At 41.1% G+C, this 21,752-nt stretch overlaps 1 protein-coding gene across 2 annotated transcripts in view; it reads right to left on the minus strand.

The window, feature by feature from the left end:
* Positions 1-2,729: 2,729 nt before the first annotated feature.
* Positions 2,730-21,752, minus strand: part of PI4KA (phosphatidylinositol 4-kinase alpha) — a 63,198-nt gene continuing 44,175 nt past the window's right edge. For both annotated transcript variants that reach the window (XM_055704445.1, XM_055704437.1), the window contains exons 33-55: positions 21,335-21,493; positions 20,922-21,073; positions 20,305-20,412; positions 19,452-19,579; positions 19,252-19,371; positions 18,528-18,607; positions 18,182-18,375; positions 17,356-17,446; positions 16,388-16,555; positions 15,781-15,834; positions 14,429-14,549; positions 13,999-14,128; positions 11,797-11,867; positions 10,850-10,922; positions 10,661-10,731; positions 9,944-10,053; positions 9,234-9,338; positions 8,642-8,767; positions 8,192-8,312; positions 7,366-7,525; positions 6,256-6,345; positions 5,343-5,426; positions 2,730-3,426 (exon numbers count right to left, since the gene is read on the minus strand). In XM_055704445.1, the coding sequence (XP_055560420.1) occupies positions 3,375-3,426; positions 5,343-5,426; positions 6,256-6,345; positions 7,366-7,525; positions 8,192-8,312; positions 8,642-8,767; positions 9,234-9,338; positions 9,944-10,053; positions 10,661-10,731; positions 10,850-10,922; positions 11,797-11,867; positions 13,999-14,128; positions 14,429-14,549; positions 15,781-15,834; positions 16,388-16,555; positions 17,356-17,446; positions 18,182-18,375; positions 18,528-18,607; positions 19,252-19,371; positions 19,452-19,579; positions 20,305-20,412; positions 20,922-21,073; positions 21,335-21,493 (2,568 nt within the window). In that variant the 3' untranslated portion in view covers positions 2,730-3,374. The remainder of the gene's footprint in view (positions 3,427-5,342; positions 5,427-6,255; positions 6,346-7,365; positions 7,526-8,191; positions 8,313-8,641; positions 8,768-9,233; positions 9,339-9,943; positions 10,054-10,660; positions 10,732-10,849; positions 10,923-11,796; positions 11,868-13,998; positions 14,129-14,428; positions 14,550-15,780; positions 15,835-16,387; positions 16,556-17,355; positions 17,447-18,181; positions 18,376-18,527; positions 18,608-19,251; positions 19,372-19,451; positions 19,580-20,304; positions 20,413-20,921; positions 21,074-21,334; positions 21,494-21,752) is intronic.

Genomic DNA, 21,752 nt, shown 5'->3' on the forward strand with positions numbered 1-21,752 from the left:
CTGCTTTCATTTCTCTGGACAAACTTGACAAAGAAACTAAGACCATGTCAGCTCTCCAGACAGCCTGACTGAAGTATGTAAAATAAGCGACCACTGTGATGAACACTCAAACTCATTCACTTCCTGATACAAAACCTTGGAGGGCTTTAATTGCACTCTAGCAAATTCTACACATCCTATGCCAGAACACACAGAAATTGCTACGTGGGTCAAGATTTGCAACTGGGAGTGACTTTCTGAAGTCAGCATTAGCAGAGCTCCATTTATTATTCCTAATGTTATTATGGGCCAGCTCATAGTCACTTCCAACAATACTACTACAAAGTGTTTGTTAGCAAGTTTACACCTAATAGTATTCATGCATCCTGTGCTCATTCAAGAGCAACTTCTGATGCCATCTTCATTTATGCTAGCTCTTAACTGATCTTCTCATCGTAAGGCTGCTTGAGACACTCATTTGGGTTTTTATTTTACACGTTACATTTACTTTGAGGTGCAGGAAAGGAAAATACATGCACACAAGCATTAACTTGAATGAGCAAAATATTAGAACTCTTCACCACCTTCCCTGAGAAGAGGCCTTCACATCTCATCACTCCGCCCACTCCCTGTTACAGGAAAGGTGTGAGGAAGTACACCACATTTGTAATGTCAATCAGTTCCTTTTCCTCTGGAGCCTAAACAGGTACAACTAATCGCAGGCACAGAGCACAAGAATTACTCCATATCCCAGTTACTTGTATAATAAAGCTGAATTAAATCAGTAATTACAGTGAACCTCCAAATGTTTTTTAGGAAGCCAGTGGCACCTGCCCATTTTGCTAATGAAAAAAGGGGCTCCGAGCCCACCTTGCTATGAGCCACCCACTGCCCAGGCTACAGACAGCAGCACAAACCCCACTTTAACACCCATGGCAATAGCCCAAGTCATTTTTGAATGCAACAGGCAGGCTGCAGCCCTTCCATACCGGGAATGGGCCAGGCTCTCCACTGCACCACACACAAAGACCCCACCTCTGAGGAAAAACCAAAGCATGCTGCCCTCGCTGCCCCTGCTTCCCTGAGCTGTGAGCACAGCAGTGCATCTCCCTGCTGCTGCCTTCCCTGGCAGGGACCTGCTTATCCAGCCTGGCTTTGGGCTAGTAGCGCCCCTAAACAGCTCCAGGTGCCCTGGGCCAAGGGGACACACTGGGAATTCCCTCAGAAAGCAGAAACTCACCCTGGGAGATTTAAGTGCTGACCCAAAGGTGCTCAAAAGGTCACGCTACCAGTGGAAAGATGTGGGTGCAGCCATATATGCAGCCCCGCAGAGCAGATGCCCACCTGTTCCCCCCCACCCCCAGACCACCCTGCAAGGCTCGGTCTGCTGCCATGGCCCAGCTCCTGGGTGACCAGCCCCAGTACCCTTTCCCTCAGGGTCATGGCTGCCCCTTAAGAGGCTGGGGTCTTAATGTGAACAACCTGCTCCTGGGCGCTGGGCACGCCCCCTCACACACCCAGGCTCCCAGGGCCAGGCCCCCTCACATCACGGTCCCGCCTCGGAGCCAACCCACCTCACAGCATGGCCCGCGTCAGGGCTGGGCCTCCCTCAGGACACCTCCTCAGCGCTGAGGCGGCCGGGCCGGGTCTTCCTCAGGGCTGAGCCTGCCTGAGGGCCGGGCCCTCCTTAGGGCTGAGTGTTCCTCAGGGCCCTTCCCGGAGCTGAGCGTTCCTCAGGGGTGTGCGTTCCTCAGGACTGAGCCTGCCTCAGGGCCGGGCCCTCCTCAGGTCCTAGCCGCTTCAAGGCTGAGTGTTCCTCAGGGCCGGGCCCTCCTTGGGGCCAAGTGCTCCTCAGGGCTGAGTGTTCCTCAGTGCCCTTCCTCGAGCTGAACTCTCCTCAGGGTTGGGTGTTCCTCAGGACTGCGCCTTCCTCGAGCTGAGCCCACCTCAGGGCTGAGTGTTACTCAGCGCCTTTCCTTGAGCTGAGCTCTCCTCAGGGCCGTGTTCCTCACTGCCCTTCCCTGAGCTGAGCCCACATCAGGGCCGAGTGTTCCTCAGCACCCTTCCTCAAGCTGACCCCTCCTCAGGGTTGAGCGTTCCTCAGTGCCCTTCCTTGAGCTGAGCCCTCCTCAGGGCTGAGCCTGCCCGCCTCAGGGTCGGGCCCTCCTCAGAGCTGCATTCCTCAGCACCCTTCCCCAAGCTGAGCTCTCCTCAGGGCTAAGCGTTCCTCAGAGCCCTTCCTCACGCAGTTCCCGCCTCAGCGCCCTTTCCCGATCTGAGCTCGCCTCAGGGCCGTTCCCGCCTCAGGGCCTAGCGTTCCTCAGCGCTCTTCCCGCCTCAGGGGCCGCGGCCTCAGCACGCGGCCGGTCCGGGCCCTGCAGCGCCTCCCCCGAGCGGGAAGGGAGCGGGCGCAGCGCGGCCCCGCTGGGTAACTGCCCCCCAGAGACGGGACTGACAGTCCGAGCGCACATCCCCGAGGGACAGGCATGTAGAAAGGGAAAGAGGTTCGGCCGGGCCCCAGCCCGCGGTAAGGCTCCTTGGGCAGCACGGGGGGAGGCTCCTGTGCCTCAGCTCCTCAGCAGGGGAGTTTTATGAATAAAAAGCGTCATGTAAGAGGGATAAGAAGCTGAAGAACAAATCAGATTTCTCCCTGAGGAAGGTCACAATGTAACAAACAGTACACAAACATGCAGAATGATGTAGTATACAAACTAGAACTTGGCACACAGCAAAAGACTTGCAACAGACACGAAGTCTAAGGTCTTTTATTACATTTTATAGATTAAATATATCTTCAGTAGAGTCTCTTTTTTAAAACACACAAGGAAAAAAATACATTCTTCATGTACATAAGAAATACTGACCACGTAGCAGGGACCACGTACAGTGCAAAGTATGAACACAGCTACACAGACATCACCACCATGGATGATTATCAGGCTTTTTCTACAGTAAAATTAGAACATGTTAACATTTCTGCTTCCAAAGAGAAATCCATACCCTTCCCTTCCATGGCATTTTGTAGGATTGTGCAGGAAAGGGTTCGTTTTTTTTCTTTTTAAAGGTACTATAAAATCCTTGCATTGCATGAAAAGTTATTGAACTCCACAAGCTTTACCTCTTTCACATTCAGAATCATAGTACAATTTTTATTGTGATTGCAGCCCAACTCCAAAAATCCAGGGAAAAACAGAAATACATATAACCTGGTGCAGAGAAAGGAATGAATCAGACTGATTGTTGCAATGTCCAGGAGACATGTACCCCTATCTACACACACATACACAAAAGATGGAAGATAGCAAGGTGTGACTGAGCATCTCCTATTTATTACAAGTTTGGAGAGAGGGCACAGGGTTGCATTTTTCACTTCGGCAGCAAATTTCTAGTGTCTCTCAGTATGGAATGTCATTCTGGTAGTACTGGATCATGTCATATGTCCTACTCCTAAAGAAGAAAAGCAAAGCCAGAGGTAAGTAAAAGTTTTAAAAAAACACTTCACCCATTGTCACAGAAACAAAGATTCCACAGAAACGAAACAGGTTAAGGAAATCAGCCACCAATCAAAACTAGCCCTACACACTTTGAAGGCATTGTGAAAGCCCAGTTGCTGTTATGAATAGCACAACATCCTGCTCTTGTTCAAACTACACACACACACACGTGAAAAAAAAAAAAAAAGTATTTCCATGCTTCTCAGTGTGGCATCAGCAACAGCAGCTTGGATCCTATGTTTGGATTAAGACAGAAGCACCTCCCATTGCATTGGCAGTTTGTTTTAAGGAGATGGAAACACATAATGAACAAAGCAAGATCATCAGGACTGCACGAAGACAAGATTATATAGAAATAAAAGTAATCTTAATTAAGGAGAATGCTACTAATAAAAATAAAAATGCAGAGGAAATAACAGCATTAATAGCAGCATCTCTGATGAGCGGCTGAACAAACAAATCTAAGCCTTGTCACAGGTAACTCAATTACCCATGGGCAGCGCTTACTCAGTAACTATGCCACAGGTAGAGAATCTCAAGCTTGTCAGAACTAAGCTGGCTCTGGGCATTCACACAGCAGTGTGACTGCCTTCGCAACCCCCAATATTAATCTAAGATTTTGAGCAGATGCACCCCAGCAGACACCAGAAAACCCAATTCAGTTCTAGTATGGCTATATCTGAGCCTTAATGGTCTCAAGCTGACCCCACATGGAACTACACAAGAGTTCATATTAGACTCTCCAATATACCCCACAAAGTCTGTATTATACAGGATAATAATAAAACATGCACTTAAGATGTTTAAGGATTAAAAAACTTATTGTATTTAAAGTACTGAATGTAATAAAATTACATTTTACATGTTACTTCCTTTCAAAAGTTTTGTACAAGATACCAAACTATTTGTGTACTTGAAGAGAAAAAACCTATAGTTGATTTGCTAGCTGGTGATTAAGTTCATTTCTGAATTGCTAATTATCTGATAGAACTGATTATTCCATTCAGTGTACTGAATAGTAGATGACAAACAAACACAGCCCAGCTACAAAGACATTCAAAAACCACACTGCCAGTGTTCTCTACTTAAGGCATTTTCCCCAGCAAGTATTATACCCAAGTAACATACAGTTTAGCAAAATGATTAATATGTTAATGTAGCATGAAGTCATGAAGAAAAAAAAAATAGGAAGATTAGAACTCATTTCTAGAGAAGAAACAAAAATACTTTCACACAGAAGAGCAGGTTTGAATTTCAGGAGGATATTCAGGCAACTTAATGCCTACAAGCAATTATAAAAAAATTGCTTTTGAATGTCGTCGTAGTCCTGTTTCGGCTTCATTTTTACTCAGACCAATGGACCGTACATATTGTTTTTTAAGAAACCTTCTCCTTACAAAGTAAAAGGGAACAAGCTTCAAGATCAATCTCTCTTCATTCTGACCAGAAGGCATGCTGTTCCTAGTGCCATTCAATACCGTGCTTTACTATCTATCCCCTTATTTGTAGAGGTGACCCTACCTGATATAAAAAAGGTATCACAACTAGGCATATAACCCTAATAGTACAGTTGGCTACGCTCTAACACAGGAGACAAAATGCTTAACTTTTGGGTGAAATTAAACCTTGACAGAAAATTTAGACTAGCCACTCCTGCTGTTTGATCAGCCTGGGCCTAAACCTTCATTCCCAGTGTAAAAGGGAGGAGATGCAGCATGTTCAGAAGCAAAGCTGCCATCCTGCATTATTTAAGTAACAGCAGCTCAAAAATGTTTGGTATCTGACTAACAAAACTCTAGTTTTTAGCTCTGCTCAAAGCTCCATGGCTTTCCTTCAGCCATAGGGAGAAGACATGCACAAATGTCAAACCTGTTGCTGAGGAAACAGTTCTGGATGATCTTGATAATAAAAGTTGCAGCCTCCCGTTCAGTCATGTTGGGGCTGAACCTGTGTCTAATATGCAGAAAATCACAAAAAGCAAGAGTAAAATTAGTGAGGTTTCCTTCGAGCATGATACAAATGTGTCTTTGCACAAGCTCAGCCAGGTATTGATTTCAGTTGCTGCAAGTACATATTTCTTGCGAGACTACCTCATACCAATTACATAATGTTTTAATAAGCACTTGCTGTTAGTCTTATAGTGGTAACAGAGGCTCAGTCCAGTGGTAACTCTAGGGACAGCAGATCCCTCTTTCTAGGCAGCTGTTGCTTTTAAAGTATCTTTGTACCTCGTAGGACCCTTGAGCTTCAGCCCACTAAACGTCATGAATCTGTGCTTATCCTTCAGAAATTGTAGGAAGTTATATGCAGGAAATGCTGAGCTAACTCTGAAGGCATAAGCCTGAAAGGCTGTTTAAAGTGCGACACTAGAATCTGTATTTGCCTGAGATGTTGGGTGTTACCACACAGTCCTATTCAGTACTGCATTATCTGTAGAACAAATTCTAAGATGCTGTTCTTCAGAGTCCAATACCATTTCAGAGGACAGATTATGCAACACATTACTTCAATTAAAACAGACTTTTCCTTTTCAGTCTTATTTTACCAGTCCTACAAACTTAAAAGATAATCCACATACTTGCACAGTCATTAAACTTGAACTTAATTCTATGAGAAGGCCTCTGACCTACTGTCTGAGATATTCCATAAACAGAATTTACCATTTTTACAATATTAAGACATTTGAGTAGCACGACACCTATACTCACAGCACAAGTTGTGGCAATATACATTCTGTGAAGAACATATGAACATTTTCCAGTTCATACATATGCTGACTTACTTCAACAGCTTGATTGTCTGCCCTCGGAAACAGGGCAGCCCTGTATCCAACATTAATGTAACCAGTGACACAACAGCATCCATGTAAGGCCTAGAGAAAGAGGGCAAAAAGGTTACAGCACTCAAACTTCTGCAGCCTTAGTAGGTAAATCAGGCAAGCTGAGGAGTTAAACAGGCTGGATCACACCTTCTTCTGTAACAAAATCAGCACATACTACTCTCTTACATGTGCTGGTGGAACTACACCATTGCTAGCAATCTGTCACTTCAACTAAATTTCAGTCTTTATGTTAGACTACCAGATACTCAGAATGTTGCAAGATGAACAGTCTCAAGGAGGATTATACAAAGCAATGCATCAGTAAAAAACATTTCTCTAATCTCCTACTTGGGTGACATTCTTGCCTTGACACAAAACTTTCTCCAGACTGCTCCTCCTCAAGGAACCAAACTGGTCTTGACTCCAAGAGAGCCCCTTCTGGGGCTACTAGCTGACGAAACTTTGATTCTGTAAGATAACATCACTAATACTTTATAGTTGTGATAGAATGAGCTTTTACTTAAGACTGTTTTACTGTCCACTCCCTACCCACATACAACATCCTCTTCATATAGATTTACTGGTGCTCCTGCATATTAAAGCACTTGGTATGGAACAAGGTAAAGTTGCAGATCTTTACTGTGACTGGGCGGCAATCACAGCTGAAGAGCTGAGCTACCAAAATCCCCTGCATATTTTAGAACAGAAAATTGTAGCACTTTTTTACATTTCCTAATTAACTCTAGCTGAAATGGTGACTTCTGATTCTCCTGTAGTTTCTTACTGCAAAGTTTTAACAACATAATCATGTGAGGAAATGTGTGTAACATCACATTTATAAATTGAATATAATATATACAATTTTCAGATATAACATAAGAACAGACACACACCCACCCCCAAAGTTAGCCTGTAAAACTGCAGGATTACTAAGTTGTTTCAAAGTTTGCAAGATGTACTAGGGACAGTCTGAGAGGCTCAGACCCCCTACAGACAAATGTTTACTGTTACTAATCATCTGGTTTGGGGCATGCAAGCATTTCCACTTTTGAGCAGTTAAGAACACCTTACCTGACTGCCAGATAGCCTCTGACACACATCTCCATAAACCATTTGAATGGCGTTGCCTCCATTTTGCCTCCCATTATCATCACCATCTCATCAGTTAGCTTAATGTCAGGCTCCCAGCCCAGATTTCCACCAGGTGAGCTTTCAAACATGAATCCAAAATCTGTGCACAAAAGATAATCTGCCTCAAACTCTGTCGGTTAACTGTGTGCTGTCAAAGCTGACAGAAGAAAGGAGAGGTAGATTTCATGTATTAATACCTACTTTTCCTACCAACATTTCAACTTCAACTGGGAAAAAGCTTTGGTGAAGCAGAACACAAACAAAAGAATCATCACCATGCCATTAGACTAGATGTAGGAATGACAACGTTAAATAAACTCCTTGCTGGAACATCTGTGCAGTTCCAGAAAAACAAAACTAAAGCAGAGGTTACAGCCTCACACAATTATATACATTTACTTCTCAAATTTAATTCATACCCATACAGTGGTGAAAGACACCTAAAGATACATTTATATATTTATACATATATATACACACACACATGCATGCTTAAGTATGTATACATGCATAATCCATACATATGTGTGTATATACTTTCCTGGAGCTGATAAAACTTTGCAAAGCTGATTTTTCACAGAAGCAGATAAACACAAATATACACACAATACTGCTGGCATGAAGAAATCCCAGGTATTATTTACAAACTGTGAAATCAGTATATAGATCGGTCTCAAAAGGGAAATGCGTTATTGTCTTCTATGAGCAATACTTCACAGCAGAAGGAAAAGGTAACTGCTGAAATTTGAATGTGGATGTGACTGACCGATATGAATGATGTGTCCCTTTTTGTCCAGCATGATGTTGCCATTATGCCTGTCTTTAATCTGGAGCAGAAACAGGAGAAGACTATACGCAGCCATACTGCGGATGAAATTATAGCGAGCCTGTACAAACAAGAAGTTAAAGCAAATCAGAAGAACATAGAGAATTTAGTAACTCCATCCCAGGAGCAGATAGAGCTGAACAAAGGGGGTTTTTTTCCTTCTTTTTTTCCATTCACAATTAGTTTGAAGCAATGTTCAATAATATTCTCCATACATCTACAGCTACAGTAACTTCTTTAACTAACCCGCTTATAGCTAAAAATGGATTATGAGCATCAGAAACCAGATAGAGCATTATGGTAGTCATTATCCAATTATTTGTCATAATTTCTTATAGCTAGAATGTTTCACAGTTGAGATTTTGCTGTGCTTGCCAACTGATATTTTACCTTCTGGAATGCAAGGGTAGACTCATCTCCATATTGCCTTGTAAAGTAATCATACATCCCAAAGTCTGTCTGCCTGCCCAGCTGGTCACGGGATGTGCAGTCAGGAATGCATTCAATAACACCGCACTGAAGGGGAAGAAGAGAAACAGGTCTGTAAAGCACGCTCCAAAAATGTATTTTGTTCATGGCTCTTGGCAGTCATACAGGTCCTCTGGGAAATGTGGGGAAGCCTACAGATCACCAACTACAGAATTTCTAGTTTATTCATAAAAAAAACCCACATCCAGTTTTTTAGGATTTCCATGCAACGTAAGACAAGCTCTGTGACTTTCCACTGACTTGCACCACATAGTCCCAAAAATCAAACAATAAACATGAATAACCACAAGCAGCAAAATTTCAGAGCCAAAAGCTTTAGAAAAGCAGGAAGCAGGAGAGGAAAAACTCTTTTTTGTTGCTGGTACTCCAAATATTTGGTAAGTGATGTGGGCTGTATTTCCTTGCAGTATGGAATTTTTATGCGTGCTGGAAGAGAAAGTAGTTTTTAATTAGGACCTATTTTCTACAGCAGTACAGTTAATTGCCCACTTACCCCAGGAGCTGTGGCCACAACTCTGTATGGAAACACAAAGAGATCCAGGCCTACTAGCTGAAATATGTTCTTGAAGAGATCGATGATTTGTAAAGCTAACATGTCCTGTTGCACAAGAAAAAAATTGCACAAGCATTACAGAGGTTACAGATGAGAAGTTAGATTACAAAAATGCTCTGAAGAACTCTGAAGTGAACATTAAGCTACCCCAGCAGGTCTGCAGATGTGTGCGTGTGCATGCACTGTGGCTCTGGGGGAAATCAGAAAGGGAAAAGGTTTAAGTGGGTAGCAAGCAACACTGGAGATTTAACTGCTGACCTAAGAACAACAAACTTTTCCATCACTCTTTGGTAAAAAGGGCTCCTAATAACTCCAGGGATAACAGCTAGCATTCTCTCTTAATCAAAAACAATCAAGCTTCAATATTCAGGATACCGCCTTGGAAACAACTGCTATGGTGTCAATAGTTCAACCAGAACAAACTCTGAAAAAGAATTTTAAGTTGTGGTAAAGTGTCTTCAAAGAATGGCCTTTGTTTCCAAACCAGAACTACTCTAGTGTACACCACAGTTCTCTCCCTCAGTCCCTAAACAATGGAGATTCTCAAAATTCCAAAGAAAAATACAGAACTATGCTAGAATTATTTTCTCTTACTTATTGTCACCTAGAAATGTGTCTTCTGTAACTGCAAAGCCCGATTAGCTTTGTACCTGTCTGCAATCATCGCCCACTTTAAAGATAGCTGCCTGCCAACAGATTTTCTTACTGTCCACCCCTTCTTCCGCACTTTCATCTATGGAATCAGAACGACAACGCAGACCTGCAAGAAGAGTACAACGCAAAACCCAGACACAGACTTCAATTAGTAACTTTCTATCATGACAAGCCCTCTGCACTCAAACCCACGTTTCACTTCATGTGCACTACAAGTATTTCTGCCTTGCAAGGTGAATACCATAAGATTATTAAGACAGGTTCCCTTTGTCTAAGGGAACTGAAATATATCAAAGTAGTGTTCATGATTTACCTGATAAATGCCTGAATTGCATTAAGCTAGTCAGCTAGTGCATCCCACAAAATTTATTATGAGAAAAAGCTGCCAAAACCTGGAGGTTGCTACAATCTAAAAAACAGGGAAAGGCAATCAATCTATATGTTAGTCTAAAATAACTGTTAAAATTTCTTCAGGATACCTATGTAGCGTGCTTCCTGGGATTTAAAAAAAATTGCAAAAAAATAATTTAACTTTTCATAAATTTCTTCTCTTGTCCTTTGATCCAGTTTCATTTCTGAGCCGAATCATTGCAAATAAAATTCAACATGGAAATAAATTTGTTGCAGCAGTACACGTCACTAAAAGTGGGCAATTTTAAAGGGATTGCTGACTCTTAATAAGTAATGTCAATGATTAAGACACAATTACTAACCTTCTTTTTCAAGCTCGCTAACTCCACATCGTTTCACTTTAAATTTGGCCAGGTAGGGTGCTTTTGCTGCACTAAATTGTAATAAAAACAAGATGATGATGAGTGCAAACTAGCCAAAAAGGACTTTCTAGAAAAATTTCTAAATATAATGAATTAACTTAATGGGAGAATATAACAAGAAGATGGTACCTCTGCATAGGAGTTCCTGATTTGTAATCAATGTCCAGAACAATAGCTTCAGGATTGCTGGGCAAGTAACAGCCTGCAAAATGGAGCAGACAGCTGAGAACAAATCCACTGGCTACTGCAACAATGCAAGCTGCAGAATAACTACTGTCAGTGCCTGTAACTTCAGTACATAGTTCTGAATTAAATAAAATGTTAAGAGATAATCTGGAGATTACAGTCTGTGACCCATGAAGGATGCAGTATCCTTTGCATTAGTTTCTGGCAGTCGCTCACTAACAGAATACAGTTTTGAACTCATACTGCAGAATCACTACCACAGAAATGGGCAGATAGGACTTTTCTCTTGCAATAGTCCCTAATAAGACGTGGCAGCATGTCCCAGTGCACTAGGGAGGGCCCTTAGCAACCAACACGTGGTAGGAGAATTGAGACCTGCTAGAGATCAGGAAAAGCTTTCAAACAACTCCATTTTAAACAGAGGACTCAGATTGGGAAAACATGTTCAAGATTTGAAAGGACCTTCAGACAATGATGTTTCAAGGGAATGCCTGATGGGAGAAAAACGAGAATGAAAGGAACTGGACATGCTTCATTCTTGAGATAGCATAACTTCTTAGAAGCACCTCATCTTTTTAAAAAAGGCAGTCCAAAGAAAAAGAGCTTATTGATCTTTCCTCTTCAGACATCCATTTCTACTTTTATCCATGATGTGTGTTATCTAACTTGCTCTTCAGCAAGTTTGATGCACCATATAGGAATTATGGGGTGGGTAAAAATACTTGAATTGTTTCAGGACAGAAACAATCCAACTGTAACAGAAGAACAGCCACTAGCACCAACACTGAGAGCTTCAACTTGCAGAGATTTCAAGATCTGCTTGCAGAAAATACAGTATTCATGTTAAATGCAAAAAGCCCACTGTATTATAAGATTAAATCACTTCTTACCAGGCTGCACTTTCACCTCAGATAGAGCGCTCAAACAAGCTTTTTTTCTTTCATCTCCTTTAGGAAATGGCCTAGAAAGGAGAATGATATTTTATTTATCTGTATACTATACATTATTCTATGTACTAGGCTCAGATTTATTTCAAACTTATACAAACTTCAGTAAAAATGTTTCTTCTTGTAATGACAGAGATCTCTTACTGCACCACTTCCAGAACTTACAGGCTCAATACCTAAGAACATTTTCTGTTTTAATGAAGGTTACAGTTCTTGCTTCGTAGATTTAACATTGATTTGACATACAGGTTGTTGAAACCAAGCAGCATAAGAGACGTGAATGAAATATATGAAGGCTCTTCCTTACACAGAAATTTGAGTATAATCATACCTTTGTAAGCTCCGCTATAGTTACACCAATACATTTTTCCCTTGCAGAACTTATTGTAGAATAAGTTGCTAACTAGAAAAGGCTGATACAGTGAAATGCCTATGCAATTACACGCCTAATTTGTTCACATACTTAGCATGACACAGGTGTCAACTGAATAATTGGTAACATGGTTAATGATTAGTACATACAATTACCCAATTTTCCCAGGCACTTGTGCTAACCACCTATGGAAGTCAGTCACACAATTGTACGCTCACCTGGTATAGCAGCATGCAACTGAAAAGTATTACTTATGTTCTAGTTTTAAGCTGTACAGCAGATTACTGAATCAAGACAGTAACACTTAAGATAATGAAATCATCAGAGATGATACATTCATTCATTTATGCCATCTACAACGCAAACAGCATCTCCTCTATGTTGTCTTTACCTTGGAGACTCACAAAAACCAGATTAATTTGAAGGCTGAGGTGCAAAATGCAGCACTTGCAAAGCACGATTATCATCATTATTCATTATGACTTCATACTAACAAACAGTGGATTGATTTCATTCTAAATATCAAAATATTCAGATCCCAAGCGCCCCTTTTAACTCGGCCTACCGGGTGAAAACACCTTAACATACACATAGAAGGCACCTAACATTTGATCATTTCTGTGACGTAAGTGTCCTTTAGCCTGACACCCTTATTACACTGGTGGTTTGCAAAGCTTCATTTCAAAGGAGGAATGTTCTAGAAAATACATTTTATATGACTTTCAAATACTTTCATACACCAGGAGTTTTTAAAAATATGTGACGAAAACGACACTTACAGACTTAAGACTTTGTGTGCTGAGCTGCTGCCACCCACTGGCAAACTTTAAAAAGTTAAATTACGTTTCTTACTGCAGTCTTTACAGTCAACAGTGAGAATCTTTCTATGAGCAGGACTTTCAGTTGTAAGAGATTAATGTTAATCCAATGTTTATGACATCAAATCTTTCTCCATAACAACAATTTAGGAACGAAGGAAAAAGACTTAAACGTGCAAAAAGAACAACAGTCTTTGTATTACACCGCACAATGAAATTTCTTTGAGAAAAGGAAAAGACAATTTAATGGTGTTTCAGCAGAAGGTATTTATCTATATGCTTGAGGTTCTCTGGTGGCTTTTTGGCTTTGTTTTTAAACTCCACACAAAATGTTGATATTTTTTGATAATAAAGTAATAATATGCAAAAAAAAGACAGTCAATCCGGTAGACCTAAAGAGAAGTTATGTTTTTCCTGCCTGAATCAACCTCTGCTTGCTCCTGACAGCAATTCCAAAAAGCCAAATTAATGATGCAGATGACAACTAGACTGATGGGATTTCAACTCTGACAAGAGCACCAACTGCTTTACCAATCCCATTCCTGCATCAGCGCACTTTTCTATGGAACCTCATTCCACTATTACCAACCACAATGTATTTGATAAAATCAGATTGAAAATTAAAGTTCAAGTTTAGAATCATCTGTTTCCAAAGTAAAAAGTTATAGCTGTTTCAGATGGACTGCTAGCTCAAAGCACGAGCACTGAGATCACAGCAGATATGAACTATCCCTGAAAGTCAAACTAAAATGAGCCTTTGCATCCTACTACAACTCATACATTACATTTACAAAAAAAAAAAATCAGGTTTGTTTCATCTAAGTAATTAATTCTTTTTTTCTTGAAAACACTATCCCAATACCCCTAAAGGCAACTTATCCTCTTAATCAGGACACTGGTAATTAAACAACAGTGACCCCCAAAACAGCACAAGTTCTGAAGGACGATACTTACTTGATAATGGCTGAAACATTAGTGATTTTATTAAAGAAATCAAATTCACGTTGGTAGAACTCCTTGGCTGGGCCAGACAATGAGCCAGTTATTTCCTCTACTAGCTGCTCTAGAAGTTCCCCGATGTCAGCTGCATATGAAAAAGGAATCATCTGTGTCAGAAGCTTATTTCAGAAAGCTAAATTATAAGGGTGATAGAAGTAACACCTTGGGATAGTATTCAAAAAAGGTACCAAAGCAAACATTGCTGCATCAATTCTGATGGACTCTTACCAGGTAGCACTTCCACAGAATGGGCCCTATCTCTACAAATGAAAGAGAAGTTCCTAGCTAAAAGGATTCCTCCTGCCAAGGGAGAATCATGAAGGAGACTTAGTCTGAACTGAGACAAGGAAAGGAGTCAAGCTAGATTATATTTTAAAGCACTCACGATCTTTTTGATGTCCTTCTTCATCCAGGTAGATATTAGTTTTCATGTTCCAGATGAACTGGTGAGCCAAGAGCTGGGATTTGGCGGCTGCCCACAGGATGTATTCTCTAACATAACCCATCTGCAACCATATCCAGTCCAGTAAGGATCAAAGATCATTATAACTCTAGCAGACTAAATATTACTCTTCTAACAGCTACTCTTCAACCCCCCAAAACATTTAACAGATTTAAACATGACCTCTGCACTCTTATTCACATTACTAAAAAGACCTCTAAAGAACGACAGTACTATTTTAATAGGCAGTGAATTGACCTAAACTGCTTCCAGCTTCAGTACTGACCTATTCTGTTATTCTAACCAACCTTCTTCCAGCTTCCGTGCCCCCTTCTACCTGTTTTATTTGAACTTCAGATTTCTCTGAGCTTACGGCATCTTCTATTATGTGTACAAAGCAGAGCAGAAAGCACAACTGCAACAGAGACATTGGTCTTGCTTGGCATCACTGAATGCTTCTGTAATACCAGAAATCTAGACAGTGTCATATGGACTGCACGTTTTGGCAGCAAGAACTGCAAGTGCTGGCACAGTTCCACAGAAATTCTAGAAAGTAAGAACAAACTTACAAAAGAAGTTGAAATGTACAAGGGAATCCTACTCCTTCCACAAGTTGCATTCCCTTTCCTCTACTTTCAACTATTTCTGCAGTCTGTAGATGTTTCTATGTATGACTGATATTAACAGACAAGATGTCTGATGCTTGTGCTCTGCAACATGCAAAGTTGTCAAAGAATAACTGTATGTGGTCACCTACACTACTGGCTGGGGATGTCTTCACCTGAAAATAACGCACTGACCAGAGTTCACATACCTTGTGGGCAGATAACAATGATCTCACATTAACGAACTCTGAACCTGGTTATCAAGCTTCACTTCTGGCTTCTGCAAAATGAAGCTAAGATCCGATTTCATACACGTGATGGAGCACAAGACACCCCTAGATGTCTTCTCTGGTTAACTCCACAGCAAAATGATTAAGGATAGTGATTCAAATTCATTACTGCTTGTCTCATGCAAACAGACCTTCAAAAGCTTTATTCAAAATCTTTATCTGGGGTTTCCCACAACAAAATCTCTTTCCTGGCAGATGAGCTACATAGCCTCTGGTTTCTCAAGTTTACTTGTTCATAAGAAGGGTATCCAAAGCAAACCAGCCTCTAGAGACAATAATTTTTCTTCTATGTATTAGATACAGGGCAATAATAAGCAGCATTAAGCTTAGATTTTGTCAGGTCTAAACACTGCCTTAATATAAATCTGTTTCGTTCATATGCAGCTTTTCATATCCTCACCTTGTCATACCGAAGTGCCTGCACAATCTGTGGAATGTAGAACAAAATGGCATCCTGAAAGAGAAAAGATGGCAGGGTTTGTATTGTTATTTAGTAGTCAGAAGGGAAGACAGGTCATATGCACAGAGAAAAGCTACTTTCAGTTAGGTAATGAACAAAATACCACTGCCTCTTTATTTTAGAACTATATTTATACCACCTCCTCAAAACAAAGTATTTTTCTGTCCAGTTACTCCCTTCAAAGATGTCATTAATAATCATGTATTTTACAGTCCTAATACAAGTCTGACAAGTGTAAAAAATCCAGCCTTCTGATGCTTTAGAAAACACTTTTCCACTAAGAAAAGTTTTGAAAGGAACAATCTGAGAAGAGCAGTCTGAAGAATTAAGCTGTGTGATTTATGACAAAAAAGTTGTAAGTACCCGAGCCAGTATTACGTGGGACAATCAACTTTAACTTTCCATGCCAATCTAGTCACATTCTGCAATGCGGTGTGCCCTTTCAGCATACATGTCTCCCCATGGTATTAAAATGAACTCTGTGGTCACAATGACTACGGCTGTAACTTTACTAGGAGTGTTAAGGCTCTCTTGGGACTTGTCTTACCGGAGGAAAAGATCGCAGGACTTTAACCCCATACTGAGCTGTTAGAGGATGAGGTGGATACATGCTTGAAAAATAGGAAAGGCCAGTTGGTGGATCTGTTGGTGCCCAGCACAGAACGTGGCTGAGCTCAGGTGCATCAGCATCAATTGTATGCCAGGTAACCAGGTACTGAAAAAGCAAGGCAGACATGTTAGGGGGTTATAGCACCCAATAACGCCTGAGTAGAACACACCAGACAGTAACGCTATTAGCTAGCCTCCTATAGCAGAGAAATTGAAACATGGTACTTTTTATTTTACAAATCCACAGCTATTTTATCTAAAACATTTTTTTTCCTATGAAAACCTAACACCTCCCAGATCACCAGACGAAGTTAGTGAAATCAAGTTACTAAAAGCACAGCACAGGAGCTTTAGCATAGGGAGAAAGGATGAGCCCTTTTGTAAGGGTTAAAGAAGGTTCAACTTTCCTGTCATCTATTCTTACAGGTGATGTACAGAATGTAGCTCTGACAAGACTCTCACATGACAAGTACTTCACTGCAGATCAGCACGGTGAGTCTCCTCCACTTCAAAAGGCTTGGCCTCATGACACACAGAACGGATTAAGCTTGAAATAATTGCAGCAGCAGCACTCACCATGACTTGGTCCAGTGCCTTTCCTTACAAATGATGCAAAAGGAACAGAAATGGTGGCTGTGCTGCAAGTGATGACTTTTGAGACATTTTCTGTATGGTGAGAATATACCCAGGAGCAAGATGTACCACTAGCTAACTAGCTACCTACTCTTTATTGCTGTGATTCTTGTCTCAGCATCCTATTTCCACAGCTATTCTGTCATTCTCTCCTTAGAGCTATGACTAGAACTAGAATATACATGTTGTGTTAAGTAAAGACTGTATTTTCCAATACATCTGAAGGAAACGGGCATAGTGGGGCCCTGTAACAGTACAGATATTCACAAGTACCTTTATGGCTTCAGGAACATCACTAACAGCTCCTGGATCCAACCGAACCAGACGGGTCACTTCTGTTCCAATAGCTTCAGTGTTCTTAAATCTAAGTACAACCAGAAATACAGTAACAACATTAGAAAACTTTGTCAGCCTCTTCTGTTTATGTGAAGATGCAGACAGCAGAAGGCAGAAGAGTATATGCTTGATAAACAAATAGTCTAACTATGAAATAATGCACACTGAGGGACCAATATGCTGTCAAAAGAGGATTCAGGAACAACTGGTCCTCATCCAATGCTTTTGTATAAACCAGTAGTATTTTAGCCCACTACTGAATTCTTGGCTGAAATATACTGTCTGGGATTCTACAGAAACTGGTGTGCAGAACTCTACTTGGCAAAAACTATCACTGTTGTAAGGGGGAAAGAATTTCCTTTCCCTTCAGGAGCCAACTATGCTAATTCTCTTATAATACTTATTAAAGTGCAAGCCAATATATATCTAGAACAATTCATTCAAAGACACTTCTAGCACTGTTTAAAAGCTTGCCTGTTAATGGGTTCAGTGCTGTTAGAAATCAAACATGATTTCTTCTGAACACCATATAAGTGTTAGCAAAGAATGGGTGGCAGAAAAGAAGCTAGACTCCAGCAGAGCACGAGCCAAACGAGTATATTAGGTAATCTAGTTCTCTTCATTTCAAAGGTCACAACCAGCTGTGACAGTATGCAAGGGGGCTCTAAACAGGAGCAACTGCCATCGGTACTTACAGTGCAAGTACTCACTCAACTTCTAGAGGCAGCAGGAATTCCATCAGTTTTCTTTTGAAATTTCTCACCTGGTAGGCAGCTGTACAGCAAGATGAGGAGAAATGCTCCAAGCCAGATTTACATTATCCTTCCACTGCTTCTCACTAAGACCGATATACTTGGACCTCCAGTTTGCTACACTGCTTTCTCCAGTTTGATCCAGCTCTAGCTCAGGGGAAGACAGTGGATTGTACCATGTGATTAAGCGTTCAATCTCAGTAGCCTGAGGAAAGCAGAAAAAAAAAAAGCAAAAAAAAAAGCAATGTTTTCTGGAAGAAGAACAACACTTCTGATCTCATACTGCATGCAGTTTATGTATCCTGCAACAACAGTCTTAGAAATTCATGCAGCTTCCCCATTCTTCTGATGACCCACCAGCAATGACAGCAGTAATGTTCTTCGCTTCATGTAGTACTTGTGTAGCTGTGTACCTCTGTTAGTCTTCTTAGACATTCCTTTAGAAAAGGATAAAAAAAGTTTTCAGTGGCTTTTGTTCAGTACGTTAAATGTGCTTTCAAACTGTCCACAACTGGCAACACCAACATATAAGAACTGAATAATCACAGAACATGTGTAAATTTAGATCAGAGTGACTTCCCAAAGTCAGCAGTGCAGCTACTCGTTGTGCAGTTGTTCTCTGAATATACAAAGTACAACAGGCTACAGCGGTATCAATTTAGCCAGCATTGTGTTCACTTTAGAAACAAGACAGCCTATTGAAAAGAAAGGGCACATAGTTTATAACTGTACAGCAACAGCCCACAATCTCATGTCACTCCGCTGCCCCCAAGAAGCGCTAGCAGCATGTCTGCACAAAGCAATTTCCTCACAGGATTTCGATACATCTTGACCTCCATTCTTACTCCTTCTGCACTGCAGAATTGAACATTCTGTCAAAAAACCAAGTAATTTCAAAACTTGCTGCCTCCTACTAGTGAGACTTTTTCTGTTCCCTCTCCAGTTTGGCACTGGTAATTAAATACCTTGCCAGAAGAACACGAGCCCAATGTCAAAGGGAAACAATGACTTTAAGCAACATCTGCATATGAAATACACTATGCAATTAATTGCAATGAGCTAGTTACAATCAAAAATATACCTGATTTTTTAGATATAGTTGACATGCCACTGGACAGAGGGTAAGTGTTTATCCATCCTTGTGTAGCCTGTTGCCGAGACCCAACATTGATATCCAGGTTGCTCCTGGTGTCTTGATTATCTAACAACAGAGCACAGACCTGATGTAGAATCCAATCAAAGAAATAGCAGGCTTTTCAAACAGCACATAAAGGAGCTCACCAGGTGGCACAAGTTGGCTGGCGGTCAGATACTTCTTGTCTGAGAACATCGCTGTCCAAAACTTGATCAATATACTGATATCCTCACGAAGCCTCTTTTCCCCTTGTGTAGGGAACTTTGAGGGACAACTTGAAGAAATTACACAAATAATGTGAAGTTGAACGTATTAGGGGAAAACAACTAACAACCCACAAATCTAACCAAGTCGTATTTCTTATTCTGACCAGAATCTACAAGGATGGAGACTAAGCATCACTACATTTTACCCTCATGGCTTTATTATGTCTGACTGAAGAAGTAGAAACTACCCATTATAAATGAAAATTAAGGCAGCAGTCTGTCAGCATCCTGGATTCATTTGAAATTTATTATTATGACTGACTGACCTCCTCACATTCAGACATTCCTGTAAATTATATTATTTTCTGTTGTGCCCATGTCAAATACTGAAATCATCAGATTCAGCGTGGGTGTACTATCAAAACAGTGCAACTGTATTTCAGCCACACACTCTGTAACAGCAATTCTTTAGATCCTATAAATCTATTCAGTGCTTAAAATGGTACCTAAACTCCAAAATAAGAAAAAAACCCCAAAACAACAGAAACACCTGCAGACACTACTTTGTAAACGACAGATGAAATCTGGAAATTATATCCAAGCCTCTCCGAGATGGCTTATGAACTAGAGAAAAGCACAAGGAAAAAAAAGGTTTCTGTTAAAAAGGGAGAAAAAGTAAAGGAAGAAGTTAAATCACTAGAAGAGAAAGACAGCTGCTGCTCTGAAGTATGACAGAAAGTTCAGGAAATCACACACACACAGTTTCAGTGAGTAGTTGCAAATAAAAAGGTACCTGAAATAATCAAAGGCAGTTGAATAAATCTTTTCTCTCAAAACATTTCGAATAGTTGCATTTGGAACCACATCAGCGTGCAGTAAAGACAACCCCAGAGTCAGCAACCTAATAAGCAAAATAGAGAACAAAAATTTTAGCATTCCCAAAATGGAGACCAACGCAATACCATCCAAACCATAGCTACAGCTGTAACTCTGCTCAATTTATCAGAAAGTGCCTGTTTCAGAGCTCTTGGCAAACTGCTCATATTATCATCAGTCTGTTCCTAAAGCTGTGCCTACTGAACCACAAAAAGTAAAAGCCTTTAAGCCACAAAAAGTGAAAACGATTGAGAAAAATTATGTCCAACTGATACATTGACAGATCCATGATGCAGGCAATTCACTGTATGAAATTATCCCATGAAGTTTTCTGAAGCACCAAAAAATGACTTTCAAGCTAAAATTAGCTATTTCTGCTTTGAAAACAGGGCTTACACTCTATATCATTGCAGGCTTTTAAAGGAACATCACCACTTGAAGCCAAGGACAATTTAACATTTAGTGTTTAGTCCTTATCTCCCAACTCCCTATAAACTTATTTCTTCCCCCAAGGAAAAATCCAAAACTACTCACTTAAATCGGGGTCCAATTGCTGCCACATGCCGATTCAAACTGCCTTTGGCCCCTCCAATGTTCAACGAAAGAGACCGCTGGAGCAGGCTGGAGAAGATCTCTATTTGGTCAGAGCTGCAGTACTTGGCTATTTCAAATCTCTGCACCAAAAACTGAGAAAGAGAGACATGCCATGCCTTCTTTGACCTTTTTCATCTCAACTCTCACCCAGTCTTTTCCGTTTCAAATGCCTTTCTACCCTTCAGTTATTATGCTCATCCAGAAAGAGTGCGTCTCCTGGCTTTGAGGCAGATTGACTACCACCATGACCTCCAGCCCTTTCCTGAATCATGAGAACAAGCAGTGCAGAGTAGCTTAATCACAGCATCACTGCAACACCACCATAGGTGGGACATTCCAGAAGAAATACACACCTCTATCCAGATGTAATGTGGGGTCACCTCTGGTGGACAAGGCCTTGGCTGGCTCTCTTCTGAGGCTGCTAATGGATCTGCTTCTTTCTGCTCAGCAGAAAACAGACCAACTTTCTGTTCCACAGTCATCTGCCAGGCTCCTGCCATTTCCCGCATGAACTGCAAAAAGAAAGGTAACAGTGTTAATAACTGTTTCTTTTGCATCCTAAATTACAAAGTGAAGAACCACTCCCCTGGAAGTTCAGCTAGTAACAGACAAGTGCTGTATTTTCTTGAGGAAACTGAACTGTTAGATCAGCTGGTGCCAGCCCCTCTCTACTAAAGGTTACCGCCTCCAGCCCCAGGGCAGCAGAGACAGGCCTACACCAGGTTCTCATGCACTGCAGGACACAGTTGGACCCATGACCACATAGAGCTG

The sequence above is a fragment of the Falco cherrug genome, chromosome 1 (assembly GCF_023634085.1).
Source record: "Falco cherrug isolate bFalChe1 chromosome 1, bFalChe1.pri, whole genome shotgun sequence".
Lineage (NCBI taxonomy): Eukaryota > Metazoa > Chordata > Aves > Falconiformes > Falconidae > Falco > Falco cherrug.